Raw genomic sequence first — 27,994 nt, 5'->3', positions numbered from 1 at the left:
ATCCAAGTTATGCGCCTCACCTCCGAGCATTCCCCTAATGGTTTCGTCCGTCATCAGGCCTATGCAGTAGGGAGTTGTTTGGCGGACCTCGCAAGTTTTTCATTACTTTACATGTTAATTTTGTTTGTGTTAGACAGGGCGTTTTGTTTCCTTTTATAGCCAGTTCCCCCTGTAGATTCTCGGTTTGTCGACGGGATATAGAAACAAACTGTTTTGGGCGTGGCGCACAACTAGAAAGCTACAGAAGGAAGGCATCCTTCTCGGTGACTCGGACTGACCGCGGCTGAGCTTATGATGCCGACGTTGCGGGACAGCACCATGTCCCACCCCGGCGAGAATTCCCACCAAGTCCGGGTGAAAGCTTATTACAAAGGGTAAGATATTGCAATGTCTCTGTGCCTGGCGGGGAACCTGTTTATAATCCGACTGGTAGCGGTTTTCGAGGTGGAAAGGTGGCTCACCAGCTGGCTAACGTTAGCGAGCTAATGGCTAACAAGCTTGCTAATGTTGCCCATCCAGCTTGATAAACTTGACAAGGCAGCTAGAGAAGTGAAACTATTTCGACATGTCGCCAGGGGTTCAAGCAAAGCCTCCGTGTGATTTAGGTGACAGGTGTCAGCAAAACAACAGGTGGTCAAACGGTATCATTGTTGATATATTTGTTGTTGAAGACTTCTGTCACAGTTTCCCAGGCTTTTAGCTGCTAGCGGCGGGTCTTGGTTCAGGTACCTGATAGTGCTAGCATGTAGGTAGCAGATCATTCCTACTGATTTCATGGACGTAGTTTACTATTCGTCTGACACATTTTGCCCTATTGTTATCACATACCGGCAACACTGCCAACCTAACCTAACCTAATGTACTAAGGTTAGTTGTGAATAAGCAGTTTGGGACGCCACAGATTGGGGTTAGTGCAGCTAAAAGTCGTCTTACACAACATAACATGCAGATTGTTTGAGTTTCGTTCATGCGTTTGGTGACGGAAACAATCTGTCATATAGTTGTTCCTACGACACTCCCTGTCCTCTGACTCCATGTGATGAAGGCAGTGATTGGACTTCAGCCAAGACTTGAAAAACATGTAGGGCAAGTCACCTCGGCAGACCTGTCTCACCAACTCCGTGACACACCTAAAAGATACTGTAATGCGCCTGGATCATAGGATGCCTTCTCACAGAGTAAAGCATCCAAAGTATTCATGAGCTTGCTCAAGGAATCTCAGCTATGTAGAGGAGGAAGGGGTGCATTAAAATGGTCTCAGTCGGTTCGCCAGTGGGACACATTAAGCCAGGCTGTCATCGACTTTGTTATGTATAGTATCCCACGGTGGAGTTCAAGGCCTAATGTCATGTCTCTGGAATCTGTATTTATTTAACATTGGCCACTTAGTTTAGTGGATACTTTCAGTCATGGTTGGTCCTAGTGGAAAGTGAACCTGGCTGTGCGACAGTACCTCTTAACTTTTCAAGATGCCTTTATTTGGTGTGGCCTATATCATCCTAATAAGCGTTTTGCAGTTCGCCCAATGTGTTTGTATTTGTTAAGTAATATGGTGGAATGATTTCTGTCCTCACCTCACTTTAACATTAGGATATTAGTTGTGAGCATCAGAGAAACACTATTGCTGTTGAATCAATCTAGGGCAAACATGTTATCTTGTAACATTAGAACCTCTTTAATGGCATAATACTCAGATGACAGAAGTTATTCAGTGGCCTAAGAGTCGACATGTTTGAACATGTGTTAATATCGAGTGAAATTGGTTGATGAAGTGAAAACATGTCCAATTCACAGAACCTAATCCGTGTATATCAAAGACTCTGTTCTGTTGTGCTCTCACAACAGGACTAGTTTTCACAACAGTTTGACTCTGTTCATTCCCATTTGCACGTCTGTTGTCAGCCAGCCACTGTCAGCACCTCCAGTCTGGTGTCAGCCTGTAGCAGTCTCAGCCTGTCACCGCCTTGTCTTCATTTGTGCACATAAAGCCTGCTACTCAATAGAGAAGACTGGTGATGGACTGGCCACATGACCAGAAGCGGACATTATGGTGATGGTGAAGCCTATAATATGGTATTATGGCAGTCGATCGAGTGGAAACTATTATACTGACAGTGTTATACTGAGTTTAAAAAATATATGAAGAAAAAAATAGTCAGTACTTAGTATTCCACTCACAAAGTGCATAGCCTATATTTCAAGTGTGTTATCAGACCATTTCATTGGCAGCAGATTACAAAGTACAGCTCCCCAGAAAATAATTGTTTTGTAGGGTTTCCATTGCCAATACCAAAATTACTTGCTTTATGCTTCTTACGCACCAGATCAGCATCAGGATCCCTGTGTAAGCCGTGTTGTTTGGCAGGAATCTGGAATTACCCCATCTTGAATGAGTAATTCATCAAAATGTTATTGAAGATGCAGTAATGCCAAGTGCAGTATCCAGTTTTTGATAAAGACAAAATGTATGATCAAATAGCAGTATAAATGAAGTATTTTGGTGCTACATAGAGGCCCTGGCCAACCAATTGTATACTTTGGATGTAAGAAATAGGGATGCAGCGATGCCGCTTTTTTCACAGGCACATGTTTGTTTGTTTTTTAAAAACTGTGTGCAACACTGGTATCAGTATGAATTGTAGCCTGCATCTTAGTGTTTTCGTCACCCACTTATGAGTACACAAAAGTACCAGTTATGGTATCCCTAGTCAGAGAAAACATTTGTTTGGTACAGACACCAGAAAAATGACACCATCATTTTAATATATATGTATTTTATTGACAGTTATACAAAAAGATAATTTCCATTAAAGTTGTGAATTATCTTACAAAAAATCTGGCAAAATAACAGCAGTATGATTTTTTTCTGTGCCATTCAACCCCACTGAGTAGTTAAGTAATTTTCCTCTTTTGTGCAGAGTTGCCCATCTTTTCTCAAAGAGTCTTCCATCTGCATCAGTGCTCCAAGGCTGGGCTTTGTTTAAAATATGGGAAGCGTTGCTTGTCTTGCCTTCTTCTTTTGCCCTGATAGCCCTTCAAGCACTAAACCACAAAGCCCTTGAACTCACCCCAACACACACACACACACACACACACACACACGCACACGCACGCACATGCACACACAAACTCCTCTTGTGATGATGGCTAACAAGTTTGAGCACTGTTGTTGTCAGCAGCTCCTGACATGCATATGCTCAAGCTGTACTGCAATCTGCATTAAACCTATATTGAAAATTGAGTAATGTACAGAAGTGCTTGTCCATCCCACACAGTATGTGCATGTGTACACATGTCTATGTGTAGTTACAAGTGACCTTGGCTTTCTGCACAGCAGGAGTGCATTAGGCTGGCTCTAACAGTGCTGCAAGTAGCCCTGGTTAGTGCTGTGGGTGGGCTGTGTTGCCTGGAGACCAGAGCATCCTGTAGGTCAGTGGAGCTGCGTTTCATTTACCCTGACCTCACCAGAAAAGAGTTGGAGACGTGCCAGAGCTAGGTGGCCGTTGTGGTAAAACTTGAAATGTGCATGTTTAGTTTTGTACATGCTTTAGATTGATGTCAGTATGAATTTGTTGCAGTGAAAATTTGTGCGTTTATGTTTAAGCACCTGAGTCCCTGCTCTCTGAGTGTGTGCATGTGGGGTTGGGGTGCATACCCATGCAGTGATGACAGAGATAGATGGTCCAACGTATGGATGGTAGTCCAGGGAGGCACCATGACCCCTCTCCCTGCTTGAGCGCTCAGCAGTGACGAATGGCCTCATGCTGGGCAGATGGGGCTGCAGCGTCCCGCTCATGGCAGTTGAGACGCTGGGGGCCCAGGCACGCCCTCAATGCCTCTTTAATTTAGCTGTACGGTACGACAGAGGAGCACAGAGGAATGCCAGGTCTGTGGGATGCCACTTCCTCCTCCTTACTCACCAGTGATGAGCTCCTCATCCTGTGCTCCACAATACTTCTGTCTTAGTCACCCTGGGAAATCCCACATCTCTTTTGTTCCGTACAGGCCTTATATAGTTTTTATTTTAGTGCTGTATTTCTTACCTCGTTTCAGTTTCAGTTATTTTTCAGTTGAGTGAGATGATCTATTGGCTGAGGTTGTGCAGTTAATTAATAGATCTCAAAAAAGATCATTGTTTTTAGCTCTGTCCTGTGGCTTTTTGTATTAGGCAGTTATATTGTAAATGTATTGCTGAAAGTATTTTTCTTATTTGCTAGTTAAGGTCATGGCAAAGGGTCTGGGCCAGATTTAAACTGCTGCGACTTAGCCTTTGTTTTATGCGGTACGTACTCTGCACAGTAAGTCATTGGGGCACCCCATACCTCACCTTTTTTTTATACTAATAATTAAGGTGCAAAAAGAAAGAAAAACACTTTACATTTTATGTGTTGTCACACATATGTTGGAGATATCATAACAATATAATTTGGGTTGTCCCCGTGGCTCACTGTGTATACTGTGTACACAAACAAAATCACAACATGATTTTAAGTATTTTGCAGCCCTCTTGTATGTTATCACTATGCAACCTATGTCAGCTTCTTTTAAGTGTTGTAACCATTAGCAGAGCCTGTATCTGTGTCAGAGAGAGTGTTGCTGGAGGCACCTGAGATGTAGCTAAAGTTTAACTACAGTGTAGTAGCCACACAGTGTGTAATGAACAACCACAGCTCAGGTCCAGTTACACATGACGCAAGTCAAGTAGCCTGCTGGCATTAATAGGCTGTCTGTACTCTCTCCAGTCCCAGCAAGGCAGTTGGTTTTGTGTGTGTGTGTGTGTGTGTACGCGCTCTCCCTATCTCCCAACGCTATCACGGCCTGTTGGTACTTAAGGCGGAAGTAGAGCTGCCCTGCCAGCCTGCGAGGGGAGATCAGACTGTGGGAGTAGAGTTGCTAAAGTGGTGGCAAACAGTCTTTTCCTTTCCTCCCTCACAGGCAATGATTAACACCAGCAGGGCAGAGGAAGGGGTGAGAAAATGGAAGAAGGGGGTGGGGTGGTGGTAGGAGGACAAATAGGCTTCAGCCTGATCCTTCTATCAGTTTGTTCTTGCCCAGAATAATTAATTCTCTCTTGGCATGTGGATTCCAGTCTAGAGTTTATTATCAGCTATGTGGAAGCTGCAGCTACAGTAATATTAAAGAATGTGTGGATGCTGAACATTGGCAAGTATAGTCATATTTTACCAGCCATAAACCAGCCTCTAGTATTGTTTGTGTGTGTTAGCTACTGGCAGTGCCTTGCCCTACGCTGACCTACACTCTTTACACTTGGCCTGGCCTTGTACTGGAGATGTCCTTGGAAGTGTTTGTGTGTGTTGTTTACTACTCAGACTGGGTTTTTATTGCATTGCTATAAAGCTCTCAAGTCAATGAGACCAGGTCCATCTCTGAAGATGGCAGTAAAGAGAGCAAGAGGACTGTGTTTGTAAGGGATGTCTTTTTTCATTATCACTGTGTTATCACTTGTCATTTTTTTTTTTTATTTCTGTGTCTCGTTTATCCCTTTTTTGTTAACCTTATCCATCGTTTTTTCCTTTTTATTTTTCAACCTCATCCATTAGTTATCTTCTCCTTGTCCTTCATCTCACCCCCCCACCCCGTTTCCTCCGAGACACCCAAGCTCCGACCCCTGTCGCTTTCAGACCTGTAAATGCTCACGTGCCGTCTCCACCCCTCCTTCCTCTCCCCAGTCATAAACTCCACTGTAGTGGGTCAGGGGGCTGAGCGCAGAGGACATCAATCCTGCTGCTGCCTCAGTTCCCTACCGAGGAGCGATGATGAGGGACAGATGATCAAGTCCACTGGGATAAATATTCTGTCACCCGCCACTAAGCTCCTCATCTAGCTCCCCTCCTCACTAGCATGCTTGTGCGTCTTGGGGAGGCGGTGAGTGATAGATTAGGATTGTTGTGTGAGGCTGAACTGGTGCTTGTTGATTAAGGACAGAAAGCATGGCTCTCTTCCCCCCCCCTTGCTTTTCAGGAACTGATTGAATGCAGCGGAGGACAGTGAGAGCAGCCGCAGCAATGCCAAACCAATACTTTCTTCCCCTGTGATTCATTCTGTTTAAGTTTCTCTATAGTCTTTTACTCTCTGTCTCTCTCTTCTGCACTCTTTCTCACTCTCTTTTTCTCACACCCACCACTACAGATGAATGCACAAACAGTGTGACAGACTGAGAGACGGTGAGTCACACAGCAGCATTTGAAAAGGCTGCTCTCTCACCCCTCGTAAAGGGTGTGAAGATTCATCGTTCCCATTGATACATCCAATTTAAAATCTAATGATGCAACTACATCAAGAGGAGATTGCAGTCATTAAAGCTGCATTGTGAATATCATTGGCTTTACGTGCAAATAACCAATGTATAGCCGTTAGCCACTTGGTTAATGCTATAACAAACACATTTTCATGTAGACATGAAAATGGAACAAAATGTGTGTAGTGACTGCCAGAAATCATGATGTATAACCTCCATGTTGTGTGTCTTCTCACACAATTCCAAACACATAGCCGCACTACATTTCATTTTCATTGCCAAAAAAACATCACAGTGGCATGAATCAGCAAAGTGAGTAGTATTCCTCCTGTCCTATGTGTTTGTTGGTTGTAACCACATCTTTTTATGCCCGTGTTTGCATCTGTTTGGCTCTGCCGTGTCAGGTTGATAAACCATACCTGCTGTTTTTTAGATTGGTCTGGATCAGCACATTCAACCACAGATTATACTACCTTACCTTTCCTTTAAAGGGATCAACTGCTCCAGAGACTTGACTGTGTGCCTTTCTGACTGACCGTCTTTGTAACTGTGAACACCAGCTGAGTTTTTCTTTTAAATTGATGACAAAGTAAAGTTTAAGGGGACAGAGTCTGATCGAAGAGCGATTGGCTGGAATACGTCCTTGTGCTAATTTCGTGTCCGATTACTGGGAAAACCGGAGGAGGATTTTATTGTTATGAGAATTGAGCTGAACTGACCTTCCATGATTTATTATTTTAGCTATTATGTGAAAATTAGAGTTTTTGTATAGGTTGGACTCGGGTTACAAAGGCACATAATAGAAGGTGTCTTCTGTTTGATTATGATTGCAGGATTCATCTGCTGTATTATGTGCATGCATCCTCTGTGGCGGAGACTGCTGCTGACACGACCTTGGCTACAGAGTCACTTTTGTCATACTCTGTTCTAGCTTGTACTCTGGATAACCTTAAAGTCAAAACACTGCACATGGTACTTCCCAGCTCCTAATCAGTAAGATTGGGTTTAGTTCATGGCTGCCCATTGTGCAGTCATGTACTATTCACAAATTCAAGTGTTTGTTTTATTTCAGCACCTTTTTGCTTTGTTTCTGTACAAGTCGTTTCTTACTTTTTTAACACGTACAGGTATTGATTTTCATAGATGACATATTGAATTACAAGCTGAAGTTGTGATCGTATCATATCAGCAGTCTATTTAATCATGTTATTTTAAGTGAATTTCTATTTTGCTTGTATTATATCAGCACCTAGGCCTACATTACCAGGTAAATCATATAGGTATTTCATCGCAACAATTTGAATTGTATCAAATCATATCATTTTAGATAAAGTAGTAATCGTTCTTTGATTGTGCCGCTATCCGCGTATCTTGACACATCTTATCACTGTTAAAGCAAAGTTTCACACTGATATTCTCACCATTTAAAGTCCATAGTTTTCAGTATCATTGCGTCAGAGAGAGAGAGACACAGATGGAGGACAGTGGAGGGAGGGAGTGATAGGAGTGGGAGACTGGGTGAGCAGTTGAGTTGTTTTTAATTTTATCACTGTGGTTTACAATATAATTAATATGTTAGGGTGTTTTTCATTGGTGGTTTTTGTGGCCTTGTGTATTGGCTTGATTCAAATTTCAGTATGACAAAACCACTCCTGGAAATGTAAATTACGGGAAGAGTAAATTATTTCCTGATTCAAATTTAGGTATGCTAAGTTTTTGTTTCGGCACAGTAATAAGCATGTTTCTTGACTCCCAGCTGTCTCTAAATTAACATGCTGGACTCCTTTGTCTGTTCTGCAGGGACATCATGATCACTCATTTTGAGCCGTCCATTTCATACGAGGGCCTGTACGGGGAGGTGAGGGACATGTGCTCCATGGACAATGACCAGCTCTTCACTATGAAGTGGATCGATGAGGAAGGTTTGTCTCCTTCACCCGTCTCTCTGTCCTACAATTTATCTGTCTATCACCCAGCCTCTCACCTGGGAAAAAAACTCATTGGCTTGAGTACACATACTTACCAGCCTCATACTGAATTTACCAGCATTCAGTTGGTAGCTATTATTAGTTTCCTACTCATATATGAAAAATAAAGAAACAAACATCCATAAATATATATACCCCTTTTCCACCATGCTCAGAGTCAAATCATGAACTGTTCTGAATGTTTTAACTGTAAAAAGGCCTATGCTCGGGTGGGGAAATGGGCCTTGAGGACGATTTTACTGGCCCCATTATTAACTTCCTACTCTTGAATCAAATAGCAAGTGACATATGAGGCTGGAAGGCAGGGAAATGTCATTGTTTATACTAGTTGAGCCACCATTTATATAAACAGCTAGCAGCAATGACAGCAAAGCTAGCTTATCACAAGAAAAAAAAATGATTGAAGTAAGTCTCAAAAAACAATGGATCAGCACTCTGAAAGACATCAGTGCATTATTGGCAATATGGCATAGCAAATCCTGGACAAGTTGGGAAGTTCAATTGAAGCTATATGAGGAGGTTAGAGATGAGCTAGAGACGTCCAAAGTTATTCAAACTGCAAAGGAGGAGTCGAGCCGATTAGAGGAGTTGAGCCCTGCACCAACATCATGTCAGAGGAAAGGGGATAACGCCGCCTTCTCATTTGTAAGGTTATGTCTTGTCTTGTCAGTCACAAAAAGTGCACCGCCCCCCCGATCCCTTGCTGTCAACCCATTAGTCAGGCAGCAGTAATAGTGTCATATCAAAGATGGAGCCCTCAGGTCGCTGTACTCAGGAGAAGGTCAAACTGCCTAAACTCATTAGTCTCAGATCAGCCTCCATTGGTGGCCGTCCAGATATCTCACTGACCATTAGCCTGTCTTAGAAAAATCATCGCTTGATGGACACGATGAAGTAGGCTTGTCCGTTCAGTGATATATGTTTCTCCCACTGCCCCAACCACCAAACCAAAAGGAAAATATTCTACTTGCTGCAAGAGGAAATGCAACACATCAAGGGCAATATAACTGGATGAATGTAGCGAACCATAATTATGTTGGACTTTGTTTACTTCATTAGTCAACAGTAATCAGTGTTTTTTCGTTTAGTAGTGGTACACCACCACAGCAAGGAAATTACAAACACTGAAAAAGGAAATGTGAAATTAAAATGGAGTGCAACTCAGATGTTTTACAAATGAATATACTGACTATTATTATTATGATTATTATTGGTGATTGATTATGATGAATAAGAACATTTTTAACACTAGAACCTCAACTGGCAGGCTCTACGTGCACAGCAAACACTTAGCTATGTGCTCTGGTGAAGGGGTGCACTTAATCAAGCCTCACTAGTCACCGAGCACAGTGAAAATGAGTGCTGCCTGTTTGGTTGTTTAATAAACTGATCAAGTTTGCACTGTACAAGATCTATCTTTACTTTCAGTTTGCCTGAATGTAGGTAAATCTGTTGCTTGTGTTTGTTTTACTGTCCTTAGCCACACTGGGACGCCCACAGGTATTTGGTGTGCACAGTATGTTTATCTTCAACCACGCAGATTAAGCATTCCTTTAAACAGCGTTAGAAATGGTAAATTACATGTAAATAACACAATGGAGACACAGGGGGAAAAAAAAGACATTGCAGTGTCTTTTTTCAGTATCTTGCAGCCCTAATCAGGAGCCTGGTTCAGTCCATAAGGAGACGCTGTGTTCCCTGTGTGACTGCTAGAGGGGCACACATGCTACTATACTCAGCAGGAGTCATTATCTCCAAAATTTAACTAGTGGTCTGATTTCGGACATGAATTTTTCTTATCATCTGTGATTTGGAATTTGGACTCACTGCATGCTTCTGGATTTGCAGTCACAAGCCCTCACATTTTTTTTTATTGGTTTCTGTACCCAAATACTGAAAACTTCACTTATGTAGGGGGATTGATTTAAATATCACACCAGTAAAATGTCATTGTCTCAGTTTTGTTTGTTTTAGCAGTGAGTGCATATATCTGTTCTTGTCTGTCGGCTCTCTATTATCACACACAGAAGTTTATGCAGGTACACATAGTAGCCATCAAAACATGCCGACATGCACATGATACCAGGTGATTTTTTTCCCTCTCTCCGTGCCTCCAAATAACCCAGGCCTCTTGGCACAACACGTTACCTCTGATCACAGTCCATCCTTTTCTTTCATATCAGCTTGAAGCTGTTCGTGTCGTGCCATCAGTTTTTAAACACACCATTGTCTGTGTCATAGTTTCTGTTCTCAAACTATTTGCAGTGCTATTGTTTTCCCATTAGGATTTACTACATATGCTGCCAAGAATAGAACTCATTTTGTATCTCAGTTGATCTGTATCTCAGTAGTATTTAATCGCATTAATCACTATAAAAACAGGACTCCGAAAGTGAAAGAAAAATATTGAAATGACAGTGTCTCTTTCACAGACACCTGTACCACAGATTCACAATTTATTACACAATTGAAAAATTCAGGATTCTTTTTTTCTAATGTCATATTGCTATACTGTATAACCCAACTTTGAGACCGTACATTGACAACCTTTTGGTTTGAGGCCTGGAAACATCAACAGCAACTCTTGTTTCTCCATTGTTAGGGCTTGTCTTGTTGCTAACCTCCTGTCTGCCTCCTCCCCTGTTAGGTGACCCCTGCACTGTGTCGTCTCAGCTGGAGCTGGAGGAAGCCCTGCGCCTCTATGAACTCAACAAAGACTCAGAGCTCATCATCCATGGTGAGCCTGACTGCTGCTCACACAGGCAGTACTCACAGCCAGGGCTGCAGCTATCCAATACTTTTGTAATCGAGTGTTCTACTGATTATCCCATCCATTGAACAGTAATTAGAGAAGAAAAAACTTTTGTTTGTGTTTTATTAAATAGCAAAAAATAAACAAAATATACCAAAAAATATACACAAATACATAAAAAATACACAAAAAACTAGGTCAGGTTTTGTAAAATAAACAATTCGTTTCCTTTTTTTATTGCATATTTTAAAGATATAATAACTTTATCTTTCCAAACAAAACACATTTAATGCATCAAGTGCCATATTGCATTCATGTATTATAAGCTATTTGATACAGTTTTTTATTAGAGGTGTGTGATATATATCGTCTATGATAATATCTTAATTGTTGTTTTAACGATGATGGTGAGTTAATGACAAACTCGCAAAAACCAATCAAAACATGCCTTCAGAGTCCGCACACATTCACTGCATGTGATCACGCCAGGTGGGACAGACTGCTGTGCATGTGCACTGAGAACACATGTAGTTTTCATGCATCACAGCAGGCTAAGCTGCTGTAGCTGCCTGTATGGCTGAAGTTAAAAATGAGTGAACAGCACTATGAACAGGGCCAGGAGACAAAACACAAACACCACCAGCCTCTGAATTGACGTCGCTAGGTTTAACTGCTAGGCATGGATCATCCTCACTCGCATGGAGGTGGTTTGGCTTCAGGAAGACAGATGTTGCTCAAAAGACACCAATCTGCAGACCATGTCGGACAGTGGTTGCCGTTAAAGCCCGCTCCACAACTAACTTGTTTCACCGTGTGTGAATTAACCACTGCACAGAACATGAGGAATATGAAAAGCTTCTGGAGTCAGGGCTCAATCATGACCAACCAGCTGAGGTACCGGCAAATCAAAAAACACACTCAGCAAAGTTTGGCAGAGTCATTCTGCACAAGAGCGCCTTACGACAAGAAGAGCAACAGATGGCAAGAAACAGCAAACGCTGTCACCAGTTATATTGCGGAGGATCTGGTGCCGATTCAAGTGGCTGAGAGAAACAGTTTCAAACAACTTTGACTACTTTGGACACCCTGCCTCTCTGGGAATATTTCAGCCATACAGCTCTGCTAGTACAATACAAGACTTTTACACATTTTTGAGTTTTTTTTTTTTTTTTTTTTTTTTTTTTTTTTGAGGGATGCAAAATATCGGTAATTATCATTATCGGCAAACTCCCCAAAATATAAAGATATTATTTTTGTCAATATCGCACACCCCTAATTATTATACTTGTTGAACTTCAGTTTATAGCAAGTAAATTGGTACAAAGTTTATAATTCCCTCTGTAATATTTATTATATCTTTATTTTGCTTTGAAAAACATAAACAGATTTCTCCCTCAAACAAATATATTTATTCAATTGCTCACATTACATTTGAACACATCATGATAGTAACAAGGAGATGGCAGCAGCCCAGTGACCCTCAGATCTTGTAAAATTGTAATCCTGCTCCAATTTGGATCCGGCTATGATCCTCGTCCCTTTTCTGTCCTGATTTGCTCTCATGTGTGAGCGGTCGTTTTGTGTGTCATCTGTGACAGTGCCTCTAGAAGGCAAAATCTGCAGTTCCACACATGTAAATTTATCTAATTCAGTATAATTGAAATTATAGTACATATTTTGGCTCCATGTATAGCCCTACAGCTGTCTTTTTCATTTGGACGTCGAAATGATATGGATAAGCCATACTACACTAAAAAATTGCAGGCAAGTACTCACTTCCTCATAAATCAGGCTCTCTCTCTCTGTCTTTTTTGTCTGATTACATGTTTCCTACCTGGGCTACGAAGTGTGAATGCTTCTGTGTTCCATCTCCATTTTGTAAAGATACTCATTGAGATCAAATTGAAACAAATGTGATTAATCTGACTATGGATACACATTGATGGTAGTCAATACATTATTCGTGCCAGACTCTAATTTTGCTTAGTTGTCCAGTGGACGCCACCCCAGAGCACCACCAGCTACTGCAAACACTCACATTATTCCCACGACATTACCCTCTGGCCTTTTGTTGGATTTTATTTAGTTTGAGAGTTTTTAAACATCATTTTTCTGTTGTACATTATGAGCCTTTAATATTTTCATTTTTGCCTATTGGATCAGTGAAAATATACTGGGCGGCCCCAGTGGGAATGGAGCCTCTAAGCCTGATAGTGCGAGGTGCCAGCTCTACCCATCGAGCTGTATCAGGCTTTGGCCTAGAAGAGCAAAGCCAGTAGATTTAGTGCCCTCCAGAATTATTGGCACTCTCATTTTAAATAAGGAAAAATTACATGATTAAATTCACTTTATTGTTTATCTAGGTTTCTGTGCTCAGCAATATGAGAAAGTTATAAAATTTTATTGTTCTCCCTCCTCACAGAGTAAAGGGAAAAAATAATTTGAGTTACAAGTATTGGCACCCTCTCTTTCTGTACTATGCAGCAACTCTTCGCAAGATTAGAGTGCTTTGTTGTCACTTACAGTATCTGATGTGGGAGAACACAGCAGGGGATCAGAGACCATTCCTCCATCCACAGTCTCTTCAGATCCTTGCGGGACCTCAGTCCTCAACTGTGGACTCTTGTCTTTAGCTCACACTGCAGGTTTTCAGTTTGGCTTATATCAAGGGATTTGGGTGGCTGTTGCAAAATGTTGGCTCTGGTGATAGTGAACCCTTCATGGTTGGATATGGAGGTACACTTTGGATCACTGTTGTGCTGAAGACCCAAACACAGCTCAGTTTTTAGCCCCCTAGCAGCGCCGCAGTTTTTTCTCTAAAATAAGCTCATGATGCCATGCCATCACCAAAGGGCTCCCTGGGCTCTTGAAACTAAAACATCACCACAACATCACAGCTCAACCCGCTATATTTCTGCGTGATCGTTCTTCTTTTAATGCCAAATCCACCTCTTACATTTAGAGTATTCCACTTGAATGATATTTAGCGTTGCAGGTGTCTAATTATAGTTTTTGAGGCTCGTCAATCCCAAGTTTCAACCAGCTTCTGCAGTTGGCCATCTGCGGTCTTTGTGGTCTTTTGCCTCTCAAACCATCCTCCTCACTACGTGTGGACAAAATATTCTTGCATCCTCCTCCACTTGCATCCAAACAGGTTCAACACAGCTCCAGTGATTTTTATTATACTTTTAAACTTAAACATGTTGCCCTAATTAAGAAGATGAGGAAATGGGTTTTCAGATGTATATAGCTATTTTTTCATAGCCATTTCTCCATTTATGAAGGTCACCCACCTTTTGTCTCATTTCATTTGTTTGTTCTCTGATCTTCCTCATGTTGATGGATGACTAATGACTTGGCCTGTATGTCACCACATATTTATGTTTAAACTGGAGATCATGGATGTTATGTTAAGAGTTCCCAAGGACTCCAGTGAAGTTAAAAAAAAAAAAAAAAAAGAAAGAAAGAAAATTAAGTGTGAGAAAATTAATTAAGAGTTTTTTTTCACTTTGTCCGTATAAGATCAAGCTGATAAACAAGAAAGACATCCAAAGCCTTTATTGCCATTTTTTACTAAGAATGCAAATAATTCTGGTAGGCACTGTTGACATTCCTGCCATCCAGGTGCTTGCTGCAGACAGTTATCATGCTATTAAAAAGTAATAAGTCTACTTTAATGCCTTTTACCTCTACAAAGGTATTGACTATTACTCCTTACAGCCAGTTGTAATACAATATAGAGATTTCAAATTTGCTCAACATCAACCTTTAAAATGGTTTGATGGTTTAAAACTGATTGTATTGGAATTAATGAGCATGTACACTCTTAGAGTTATGTTGTTTTTATTACTTCTCTAGATACAGTTGGCATTATGTCAGGCCAACAACATTGCAGAACATAGGCTACTTGGATTCGGTTCACCAACAGTCTAAAAATTTGCGGGTTTGATGAGGACGTCTATGCATGTCCGCTGATAGCTTGTAGTTCTCTTCCCTTGCCTTTTTTCCTTTTCTATGTTTATCTCCATTTCTCTGGAGTCTGTCTCATAGAAAGTGCGCCGATTGCGTGTCTGATAATGTCTGTACACAGGCGGAGAAATGCACAACAAGGAAGCATCACAGCATATGGTTAATGCTGCATTGACCTGTGAAGGAACATTACTTATGCTGTTGACGTCTAGCTAAGGGCCCTTGAGCGAATCCGTGCCCCTGTCTGAGCATACCCTACTTATCTTTGAGAAATAGTTTTCCAACTTCACTTCTGGGCTGACTAAGACCTGGGGTGGAACTGGGAGTCGTGGTTGTGTATACGAAATATGATGTGTCTTGTGATATGGAACATTTCATTGACAGGCCATGCATGTGTGTGCACGAGCATGTAACCTGGGGTGGCGGAGATGGGAGCTGTGTGGTCAATGTAGTTTAATGAAACTAGAGGTGAGGGGTCAAGAGTACAGTGGACTGTCAGCGAGACGGTGGAGGATGAATGAAGGGGGGTGTAGCAGAGAATGTGACTGTGCCGTGGGGGGTCGCCAGGTCTGCTCGTTAATGAGCACATCAGCTGTCGCCCACGCCACGCCTCTGACTCACACTGCCCCCGGACTCCCTCTCTCTCTGTCTCTCTCACTCACACACACACACACGTGTCATCTTTTCTGCTTCTTTCTGCATCCTTAAGAGTCTTTTTCCTTTTCTCTCCTTTCTGTCAGACACACACACGCACATATAGGCCAACATGAAAACAGAATGAATGAATTTCATTCTGCATTGCTTGAGGCGACAGGTAAACTAACACCACATCACTTTTGTGCAGGTATTTATAATTGCTATGTGATAAGATGAAGTGAAATATATCCACCACGATACAAACAATATCAGATGAATGCTGTCAGCCTTAATTGAAATAAAGACTCACTAAATGTGACACTGTTTTTCCCCTCTTTTCAGTGTTCCCATGTGTACCTGAGAAACCAGGCATGCCATGTCCAGGAGAGGACAGTGAGTTATCCTTTCTTTATTCCCTTCTTGAGATTTAAAAATTTTGATTTCCAGTGTCCCAGAGAAATCTCATAACCATATTTAAAATACATTTTATAATTGAGGCATCTGATGGTTTTATCCAGAAATACTTAATGTGAATAAACATGTTACAGGTTTAGTGTCTTGCTCAACAAATTAGTTGCTGCCTCAAAAAGTCAACTTTTTAGGATTTCACAAGCGTATATGTACAAAAAGTCAATTCCGATTTCTGCAGGACACTGTTGTTACACAGTTTGATCATATATGCACAAATGCATGCAAAGACAGGCTGAACAGTACTCAGTCATCCTGCACTCCTCCACAGAGTCTATATACCGGCGTGGAGCCAGACGTTGGAGGAAGCTTTACTATGCCAGTGGCCACGCCTTTCAGGCCAAGCGTTTTAACAGGGTGAGACATGCACATGCAATCTTTTTTCATAATGTTTGACACTGCAGGGCCCACTGATGAGGGATGGGAATTGATAAGATTTTATTGAAAACAATACCATTATCGATTCTGCTTATAGTATGCCCTTACTGTATCCCCTTCTCTAGTGCTCAGATTTAGGCGAAAAACCTCAATGATAAAAAGAGTCGATAAGATCAGAGTCATACAATTATGATGGATTGGACAATTTAGAACCTGTTCTCAACTTGAACTGGTTCTCGATTCCCATCCCCACCGCCTGCTTTATAACTGGGTTTTCATTTTCCTTAGATGGTGTAATCAGAGAAGGGCTACATAGACATGCAGCTCAGCAGAACATTTTGTGCATTATGCAATCATTGTTGAATCATTGTAATTGGGGTGGTAGTGGGGCATGTTTTGTAATGCTGTAAAATTTGAATGTGAAATGCACATGTGAAAGCTCATATGTTTGTTTATTTAAAGATGAGTGAGAAGTTTAGTCCCCTTAGTTATTTGTAATTTTATCGATGGAGCAATTAGGATGTTGTTGACACAGAAAGGAGGCTCCTGCGGGATTTGATTCTAGGCCGTGTTTTAGAAGCTGCCTTAGCTACTATAGCATCTCTGGGAGCACAATGTATGCTTATTTATGATGCTGTTTTCTGTGTCCGCCATGCTGAGCAGCGGGCCCACTGCGCCATCTGTACAGACCGCATCTGGGGCTTGGGAAGGCAAGGATACAAATGCATCAACTGCAAACTACTGGTTCATAAGAAGTGCCATAAACTGGTTACAGTGGAGTGTGGCAGGCAGATGATACAGGTAAGGCACAGCTCTAATTTAACTGTGAGCATCAAGATTGTAGTGGGAGCTGCTGTTCTGGCTCACTTGTACATAGTAGGCCTGATTATGTGTGCTGTTTCTTATTATTGGTATTCTCATGTTGTTGTTCAGGAACCTATCCTGCCCGGCCCGGGATCTGCTCCATTAGACCACCCTGAGCAGCCAGGTAACACACACACATGCACACTACCTAGAGAGGGCTCATTATAGATTTGCCATTATCACATTGCCATTATGTGGCAAAGCATAGCGCTGCACTTGGACAGCGGGTGCAGCGTATCGCTCCATCTGGTTACTAGGTAACAAGTGGCTCATCAACTTTAACTTGAGCTGCCTCTCTGTAGTTCTGCCTTTTTATATTCTACCAGTTCTGATTGGTCAGGTCACGCTGAAGTGACACTGACAAGCGTCGCGTTTCAGATTCAAGTTGGACCCAGCTCAGTTTTAAGTGTCGCAGAACCAACACACCGCTCTGAGCTCCACTCTGGAACGATAGCGTGATCAGTCACACCGCTCCAAAGCCATTATGCTGCTACCTCCACCACCTGCCAGTGTGATTGCCATCTTACAAAGCATGCCCATAGAATGTTTGATAATGTTGTGATGGAAATTGGTCTTAATTTGGCACATGAGACTCAGAAGGCTGATGAGTTACCATGGCAATGGTGTTGTTTGAATGAACATCCCGGAGGCAGTTGTGTTGAACAAGCCAAATGTCTCTTCAAGTCTCATGTTCTGTCCATACAAGAAACAGCTTTCATGTAAATGACAACATTAAAAAAAAAAAAAAAAAAAAACTTCCATGGAAGCTATGTTCGGTTTATTGAAGGAAATTACTATGATACACCAGCAAGTGTTGTCTTATCCATCAGATTTCCATGGACTTCACTGGCCAGAGCTTTTAACCGCTGGTCCTTAAGAATAAACACGCTGACCTCAGGAATGTGTCGGTGTCAGCGCAGCACTGGCCATCCAGACCACAAGTTGATCAGCTGCATTTAGGGTTTACTTGCAGACCTAAGTCCAGTCAGGTGGTTGAGAGGCTGACTGGAATGAGAGGGCTTAGGATCCTGGTTGCTGTTGTTTGCGGCGAAGTACAAACTCCCTCCGCTGTCACTTCCCACAGGCCACTTTGGTGCTTGTGGGGTGCAACTAGAGTGAAATTTAGTCTCAAAATCTTTGAGATCTTTGTTTTTATGCTATTATTCTTAGATTTTTCAGTCTGTTGACAGCATACAAACATGTAAGTGTGTAAAGTTAACATGTCTGACTAGATATTTAGATGTAAAAGTAGGGACATTGCATGAGAATCCGTGAGTGGAGTAGAGATTATTTTGCCTCCCCACACAGCCTAGTCTCTGCATACACAGAGGAAGTTGTTATCTGAGATGTCTGTTTGATATTAGTTAATGGAATATGAGGACAGATATGAAAAGTGTTTAGTTGCTGAGCAGCCAAGAAATTAGGCTGGCATTGTGGAGCTGTGAACAAAGCATGTGACTGTCTCTCACCCCGTTTCTCCCCTTTGTCTCTCATGTTTCTTTTTTTCCTCCTGCCTCCTCCTCCTCTCCTTCTGTCTGTCTGTCACTCTGTCTGTCACTTTCCTCTTCTCCCTCTCAGGCCCGCAGACTAAAGACTCCAGAGAAAACTTGACTTACGATGGAGAAGAGAAAGAGGTGAGAAGGAGAATTATTTTCAAACGCTATTGACGTGTGTGACTCATACTCCGTCATCCTGTCATGTCATCTAAATGGATGTGTGTGTGTGCGTGTGTGTGTATTGTTTAAAGTATATGTTAACTGTGTGAGAGAGAGAGAGAGCGAGGTCATCTACAATGTTGAGCATGTCTTTGTCTGCTTGTTTTGCCATTGTGTGCAACTCGGGTGATCATCCCTCATGCTCTTGCTGCTGTTCATGTGTGATATAGAGAGCGTGCAGACGTAGGCACCCTTGCAGCAGTGCGGGTATTGATTTCCTTTGCTGGAGCTAATAAAGTAACCTTTTATCACAGCTCTTAACACCAGGGGCTGATTAAGGGCCAGGTCTGCGCTTTGGGTGTGTGTGTGTGTGTGTGGATGGATGGAGCAAGAGAGGTGAAAATGGATAAAGAATAGATGGAGTTGGACACAGAGATAGACAGAGATAAAAGAGAGTAGTCCAAAGGATCTTATCTAGGAGTCCATGTAGGACTCTGGAGATGGGGTTTGTCATGTGAAGGGGGGTTAGATGTATATATATATATATGTGGTGGGAATGGTGTAATACAGAATAGGCTAGAGGGAGAGGAGAGAGCGGTGGGGGAGATGGGTGAGAGGAAGGTTAATGTGATAGGTATAAAGAGACGTAGGTCTGTAATACAGTGTTCACATAATAAAATTGTGGCTACATGCTAGTATTTCACAAGCTAGGTTTTTCCACTATTTTTTTCGACTGAGAGAATGAAACAGAATAATCAATTTTAATATGATCTATGAATACGAAGTGTATTGAAAATTTGGCATATGGAAAACACAACTTGATGCACCATTTCAATGCTCAGTCACCTCCAGCTGTCAGTCAATACATTTTTCCGTCGTTAGCCTATTGTTAGCTTGTTAATTTTTTTACATGGAAAAAATTTTGTTGGCCTACATTCCAAAACCAATGTATTGACAAAATGTTATTTGAGAAGTCAGATTTACACAGTTTTTAGCAATTTGGCAATTTTTTTCCCCATTTTGAATCGTTCTAAGGGGGTGGCCTGTTAGCAACAGCTGACGTGTATTTAAGGCACTGAATATTTCCTTGAAAACCCTTGGAAAATTTCCTTAAGAGTGAGAATCCTGTTATCTTCTCTATGATACTCATTCAAACTTTTCGCTCACTGTGTTTCTCTGTAACCTCCTGCCAGGCGCGGAGCAGTAGAGACACAGGGAAGTCGGCGTCCAGCCTGGGCCTGGCAGACTTCGACCTCCTGAGGGTGATTGGCCGGGGCAGCTATGCCAAGGTGCTGTTGGTGCGGCTGAAGAAAACAGAGCGCATCTATGCCATGAAGGTTGTCAAGAAGGAGCTGGTCAACGACGATGAGGTAAAGCAGACTGATGTATCACCTGCCATCGGTGTCAAAGTCAAAATATTGGTGCTGTTAGAGCACCAGGCTGGCCTCTGTTTGGACTCTGTACTGCAGGGAATTAACAGGTTTTGATTAAATCTGAGCTGTGAACAGATGACACAGCACCTCCTGTCTATTTAGATATGCCACAATTGGTTAGGGTGAAGGGTAGTTCATAGTGAAGTCATCAGTCTTCTGTCACTGGCATGTATAATTAATACAATCAGCACAATCAATTTGAGCTGTTATTCATAGCGGAGCGAACATTTGTCTCACACGATTGGACATCCATCTTGTGTATCTTGTCTGAAACACTTTCGGTTACACTGACAGAGCTCTTCAAAGCCATCAGTCTTTCTAAGAAGGTGTAGATAACTACCATGTCATCAAAAATTGATCTCCTTGTATACATCTAGCAGCACAGCCGGCAGCAACGGGTAGTAGTTAGCCTTGATTAGACGCACTTAGTGTGATTGACAAATTGACAAGTACCTCTCGATCGATGCTGAAGTGTTCTGCTGTCCCTGCCCTGTCAGTGTGAGCGGTGTCCGTGTCCAGACACGTTATCATCTACCCGTCGATTGCTTCTACTCTCCATCTACTGGCTCAGCTGTTTTTTGCTGCTAGCCTGACATATGAGTGAGCCTTTCGCTGCGGAAGATGGTCAATCAAGCAATGTGCTTATTTGCCTTATAAGTTCAAGGTTACTGTGTCAGAGTGATCACTGATTGACATTTGTGTTTGTGTGTTCCAGGACATTGACTGGGTTCAGACAGAAAAGCACGTTTTTGAGCAGGCCTCCAATCACCCCTTCTTGGTGGGCCTCCACTCCTGCTTCCAGACAGAAAGCAGGTGAGACACTTCATATGGTTCTTTCAGAGCTCTGGAATTTTTTGGAGCATGAATTTGATTTTTAGCTCTTAAAGATTTGGCAAAATATATAGAAAAGCATATTACAAAATAATTTCTGTAAAAAAAGATAGGAGTGCTCAAACAATTTACAGTGATGTAAAACAGTAATGCAAAGCAGGAAATGAGCAAAAACTCAAATCACGCCGGAATAGTCCTTCTCTAAGAAAGAAGATTCTTATTTTCCACCTCGAGCCTCAAACTTTTCAAGAGTGTAGTACGTCATGTACTGATTCCCAGTTGTGGCTTAAAGGTTAAAGAAAACTAACTTTGTCAACATTAACACTTGTTCTTTTCACAGACTGTTCTTTGTTATTGAATATGTGAACGGCGGCGATCTCATGTTCCACATGCAGAGACAAAGGAAACTTCCAGAAGAACATGCCAGGTAGAGTCGGCCTCTCCTCCCGACTAGTCCGAGTTATTTTTCTCACGTCTCATTAAGGATTAAGATTGATGTCATTCGGCTCAGTGTGTCTGTACATTGCCAGAGGCGATTTTCAATAGACTGAGATCTTTTCCCTTCCTCCTTATCAGATTCTACTCAGCAGAGATCAGTCTGGCGCTCAACTACCTCCATGAGCGGGGAATTATCTACAGAGATCTGAAACTGGACAATGTGCTGCTGGAGTCCGAGGGACACATCAAACTTACAGACTATGGCATGTGCAAGGTGCGGTTTCCCACTACGTGATTTAAGTGACATACTTTAATTATGTACTGCACCATAGCGGCATGTTTGTGTGTGTGTGTGTGTGTATGTGTGTGTGCATATGCTCACCTGTCTTATCTAAAGGCTTTTTTCTGTTTCTCTTTTAATTGCAGGAGGGCTTGAGACCAGGCGATACAACCAGCACTTTCTGTGGTACCCCCAATTACATAGCCCCCGAAATACTCAGAGGAGAGGATTATGGTGAGGAGTACAACAAACAAGCATTTACTCAATTTCCTGCCCACAACAAAAGCAAAACAGTTAAATAAATAAAGACAAAGCAATTAAATAGACGATAAACATTTAGGGGGTTCTATAAATATATATTGGTGTCTTTAGACATGATATATATAGTTGAGTGTAGGTACTGGAGAAATGGGTAATTATTACTAATGTGGATTAAAGTTACATTTGCCGCTGAGTTCTCTTGTAATCATTAAAAATAGATGTTAATTGCGGTCACAGCTGCTTATCTAAATGTGGATATCTAAATCATAAATATGTACTAACTAAATATGAGGATGTATAAACATTATAAAAGTAACCGTAGGGGAACTGTTATGAAAAAGATCACTGAACTCCCTGGTTACCACAAGAGCCGTCATAGCAACCACTTCCACTATTAATATCTTGTTCAAGTTGCTCTATTTCAGATTGCCAAACCAAAAGTACTTTGTGTATATGATAGGATTTGTATGTGATTTATAGCTTTTTGGGCACACATTTCCATTCTTTGTGGATTAGTAATTTTTTTTTCAGTGTTGTGCACATCTCTCATCATGCCCATTTGCCCAGAATATGATATTGAATGTATGTGTGTGTATGTCTCAGGGTTCAGCGTGGACTGGTGGGCGCTGGGGGTGCTGATGTTTGAGATGATGGCGGGCCGGTCGCCCTTCGACATCGTGGGGAGCTCCGACAACCCGGACCAGAACACAGAAGACTACCTCTTCCAAGGTGACGCACCACTAAAGGGTTAAATCTGGAAATAAATATAGCACGTAACACTTTCATGATGGCACCTTCTTAATGGCCAGTTCTCAGAATACGAGGTACATGCCATCTGTTTAAGGGAAATGTGTGAATTCATGTGGTTTTTTTTTTTTTTTTTTTTTTGTCTACATGTTCCATTGTAAATATGTTTCAGGGTAGAGTAGTTATCTACTCAGTGAGTATTTGATGGAAGGGGCTAACATATCACCTCTTCACAGACGTGGTCGTGTATCAGACACTTGTATAAAAAGCCACTGGCACTTCAGTGAAAGGTTACTCTATGTATTTTCAATACGAGTATTCCCAGAAGGGACTGAACTCATAACTGCTGCAGTGTCAGTACCATTCTCTGTCATTTGAGCCACTGGGGACCATCAATCTGACCCTCTCCTCCTGTCGTACACCCTCTCATCCCCCCACCCCCCCACCTCCTGCAGTAATATTGGAAAAACAGATCCGAATCCCCCGCTCGTTGTCAGTCAAAGCTGCCAGCGTCCTCAAGGGATTCCTCAACAAGGTAAGGAGGTTTCAGACAGGCCTGGATCAATCTCATACACCGACTCAGTTGCCATCTTCATACATCGTCTCACTATCTTGCATTCTTCTCTTTCTTCCCCCGGTGTCCATGCGCCTCACACTCTTCACCTGTCTGTCACCCTTTTTTCTTCTTCCTCTCGCCCTCACACCCTCCTCTTTCCCTCCCTCTCGAATCCTCTTCTTTCTCACTCTCTCCTCCCTTCCACTGTCTCTCTCCTCCACCATCACCTCCTCTTATCTTTCTCTCCGTCTCTCACTCCCCTTTCACCCTCTGCCCTCCCTCTGCCGTACTCTCTCTCCCACAGGAGCCCAAGGAGCGTCTTGGCTGCCACCCTCAGACAGGTTTTGCTGACATCATGGGTCATCCGTTCTTCCGAAATGTTGACTGGGACCTTGTGAGTCATTGGCTTTTATCATCTACCCTTTCTCCTTATCTCGGTTTCTCTTTTATACAGTCTGTCTCTATAATCTCAGTCTTTTTTTCTCTTGTATGTTGTTCAGTTAACCTCGTTTGAGTTACCTCTTTATATGTGTTTCTTAATTCGTAATTTCAAATTAAAGAGCTTCACTGTATGTTGGATGCCAAATAGGTCAAAATCAATCCATGTATTGATCAGGGAGGGAAGGAAAAACAGAGAGCAGCTACTAGATAACAGAAGGTCAAATCTAAGTGCAGTGGATCACCTTGTCTCTCTCGTGCCCTGCAGGCATAGAGGCTCCGTCAAAGCCGAGGGTTATTAGCGAGGAGATGAGACTACTGCCCTTGCGCAGGCGGACAGAGATAGACTGAGAAAAAAAACAAATAAGACAGGCAGGAGCAAAGATTGACAGATGGACTGAAGACACACAGACAGGAAATCAGCCAGACATACGCTGTTACACCAGTATAGCTGCAAAGGCAGAAAAGCACATGGAGCTAAAATGTTGGGTTTCTGAAGTACATTTTCCCCCATAGGATTTAATAGTCAGCTATAATTTTTAAACAGTGCAAAGTGGATTTACCATGAGCTGCAGAGGCCATCAGTCAATGTGATTTCAACCACTCTCGTGATGGCATCTCATTTTATTCCTCGGTTCCTTGTGAAATACTGACTACACACAAGCGGTAGCGAGTTCCCACCAACTGGAGAGGTTGCTGTTACTATAGAAACATTACCTCTTTCACAGTTGCACATGGTTTGTAACCAAACCAAAGCAGTCATTAGGTGTCTCTTGGCAAATTGTAATGGAAATAGAACCTAATGAAAAATGAAAATGTTCCAGTAGTTAGCTCTTATTTTTGTTTTGTTGTTTAATGCTGGTTTTCCCCCTCTGTTTTGATGTTTTTGATTTTATGTCTCTATATTTATGTATAATTTATGCTTTTGGAACTATGCAAGGGTTTGATGGAAAAGAACATTCATATTAAGCCAGTTTAGCCCATGTAATTAAATGTTAAATTAAAATAAATAAATAAACAATAAAAACATAGGAAATTATAAGGAAAAGAAAGTGTGTAGTGAGGAAAATAATTGCAAATCAGTTTGCAGTATTTTTTTATTATTTATTAGCACCAATGAGAGTTGACAAAAGGATGAACAGGATGAACAGAACATTCCTTCTTGAATAATACATTGCCTACACCCTAAAGATTTTTTATGTAGCTTTTTATTTATTGTCACAAGCTTATGAATCAAGGTGTAGCTGCTTTATTTTTGAGGATTTTCTGAAACATCTGTGGGGAAAATTAATATGAACCTTACTTCTGGAACTTTGGACACTGAAAAAAGGAGGGTCTTGTTTCATCCATTCAGGCAGATTGAAACGAGCGCAACAAAAGGACAGACAGACATGCACAGATGGACGACGGGACACACTCGCTGATAGATAAACAGGCACACTGTACCTCAACAGACAGACAGACATGAAGTTAGGGCAGCAGCTCACGAGGGATCACCATGACCTCTTTTTCCCTGTTTGGTCTGGGCTGCAGGGACCCACCAGTCGGTCAGACTGTCTGGAGGGATCGGCTTACACTTCCTCTCCCACACATATACACACACGCACACACACACAGCAGTCTGCAAGCCCGGCAGTGCACCCGTCTGCCTGCAGGGGGAGCAGTCAGTAGCTCACAGGCAAGCACACTGGTAATGGAAAACTGAGAGGCAGAAGTTGAGGCACAGAAAGTACCTCATCAAGAGTTTGACCTTTGTTATAAATGGTCTAATCAGTCTGTCTTTCCTTCATGCATATAGCGTGTTTTTGATTCATATTATATTTGTATGTTGGATATATGCAGCCTTTTCACTCCTGTGTGCTATTAAAAAAATATTGTGTTCATTGCTGATGTGTGTGCTGCTGTTTCAGATGGAGCAGAAGCAGGTGGTCCCGCCATTCAAGCCCAACATCTCAGGGGAGTTTGGACTGGACAACTTTGACGCCCAGTTCACCAATGAGCCCATCCAGCTCACGCCTGATGACGAGTGAGTTTCTACTTTTTTATGTCTTTGCAATGATTTACACATTGTAGAATTTTCCATGAACTGATGCTACTATCCTTTTTTGTTCACTTTAGCGATGTGGTCAAGAAGATTGACCAGTCCGAGTTCGAAGGGTTTGAGTACATCAACCCCCTCCTGATGTCAGCGGAGGAGTGTGTGTGAGGGACCCGACGCACAGGCCTGCCTTGCACACACACCCAACACACACTCATACACGCGTTAAAATGTGGCATCTCAGTGTCTTCAGCTGCATGGTTATGAGACGACCCGACAACATCAACCTTCTGTTCGAGGGCCGCACATGCTCAATAGAACGCTTATTTGCCAAAACCAGTCTCACACTCTGCCATTTATAACCACTTGCCCTTAAAGCCTACCTTCTTTCTTAATTATTTTTGTACCATGTAAAACTGCACTGATATCAGTTTTCTCATCGGGGCCTGTTTATCAGTAGCCGACGAGGCTACAGAGTTCTTCCAAGGTTGCTGGACACCGGGGGCCGGGGCTGAGCGATGAACTAAGTGTCCTCTTTCCTTTGAGCCAGTGGGGTGTTTCCAATGCATATTTTATTTGTATATATGACACTACTCTTGAGGATAAATGTTAGACAAGGCCTTTTTAGCTCCAAGCTAGATCACAGTCGGACGTAACTGACAAGAAATCATCATAAAGTCCACATGGATTAGCTTTGTCACAGCATCACGTCTCTAGAATAAAGAAGAAACACGACTCTAGCCTTTTTTTAAAAAAAAAAAAAAGAAAGAAAGAAAAAGTTACTCTATATATTTTTCTCATGTTTTATTTAACGGCATAGCAGTCACTATATATGTTCTGAGTGTTAAATGTCCAGCCTGGTTAACAGAACCAAAAAAAGGTTAGATCTCTGTTGTTGAGACAAACAGTGATGAACTCAACATCTGGAACACAGGAGGTGTCTAGTTCAAGTCCCTTCTCCCAGAATGAAGGAACATTTTACAGTAGAAACCAACCAACACTAATAAAGAGAGCTGATAGTCACAAACTGTGAATGAAAGAGTTTACTATGTGGGGAATGGGCTGGAAGAGTAGGACATAATACCGAAGGTTGGGGCACTAGCTAAATTTAGCTGTGCAGACCATCCACACAATTTACATTCACACAGGACCAAAAAAACATTTTTCAGAGAAATGTCTTGCTGGTACGTTTTAGAAGGTACAGTATATATAAATAAATAGGAAAATGTGCTGTTCTAAGTCATAGAAATTATATATTCAAATTTTTATTTCATTTTTTTATACTATGCCTTTCTGAAACTTATGGTCTGTTTTCAATGTTTTTTTTCCGACTTTATCCATTCCATGTATGTCTTTCATTATAAATCTAAATACTATGTGATTGTTTAAACGAGAGCTCAGTTTGATGTCCAAAGCCCAGACACAATGCAGTTTCGTTCCCTTGTTTGGCTCTGCTCTCAGGCCCTTGAGATGTGGCGTGAAAACTGTAATTTGTGTCTGCAGCACAAAGAATGGGACTCTATATTTTTCCATCTCTAACCCACAGTTCATTTCCTGAATGAGATTTTTTTTGTGTGTGAAATCCAACTGCTTTAAAGCATATACAGAGCACCGGAGAGCCATTTTCTCACCCCTGACTGTAATGACAGTAAATGATTATGCATGAACTTCCAGACTCTTCTCCAGTCAGAGGCTTTGTTCTACTTGGAAAATGTTTATGGGCCCACATGGTGATAGGAGGAACAAGCCCGTCTGTTACACACTTTTTTTTTCTTGTTACCTTTACTGAATCAGATTTACTGTTGATTTTGTTATTTTTTATCACTACATTGATTCCTAATTGTTATTGGGTCAACCTTCTGGAAACCCTACTGGTTGATGAACAAGACTGGTGGTGATGTGTCAAATGTGGGTGGTGGATACCACCCACAGGACTCTGCTGATCTTTATTATCAATGTGTAAAGAGAAAACAATGACAGTAAAATAAACATTTTATTTCCCT

General features: G+C 41.8%; 1 protein-coding gene across 1 annotated transcript; it reads left to right on the top strand.

Moving 5' to 3' along the window:
• Positions 1-38: 38 nt before the first annotated feature.
• On the top strand, positions 39-27,993 carry prkci (protein kinase C, iota). The gene is made up of 18 exons (XM_030073598.1): positions 39-374; positions 8,060-8,181; positions 10,895-10,984; positions 15,947-15,997; positions 16,344-16,429; positions 17,114-17,251; positions 17,384-17,438; positions 18,893-18,948; positions 20,163-20,339; positions 21,118-21,215; positions 21,574-21,660; positions 21,810-21,945; positions 22,098-22,185; positions 22,816-22,941; positions 23,415-23,494; positions 23,820-23,909; positions 25,864-25,979; positions 26,072-27,993. Exons 1-18 carry the CDS (start codon positions 292-294, stop codon positions 26,157-26,159), a joined length of 1,767 nt encoding a protein of 588 aa, XP_029929458.1. The 5' UTR covers positions 39-291; the 3' UTR covers positions 26,160-27,993.
• The last annotated feature ends 1 nt before the right edge of the window (position 27,994 follows it).

This window comes from Myripristis murdjan, chromosome 17 (genome assembly GCF_902150065.1).
Source record: "Myripristis murdjan chromosome 17, fMyrMur1.1, whole genome shotgun sequence".
Taxonomy (NCBI): Eukaryota; Metazoa; Chordata; class Actinopteri; order Holocentriformes; family Holocentridae; genus Myripristis; species Myripristis murdjan.
The sequence above is the reverse complement of the archived record's forward strand: the minus strand, read 5'-3'. Positions and strand labels throughout refer to the sequence as shown.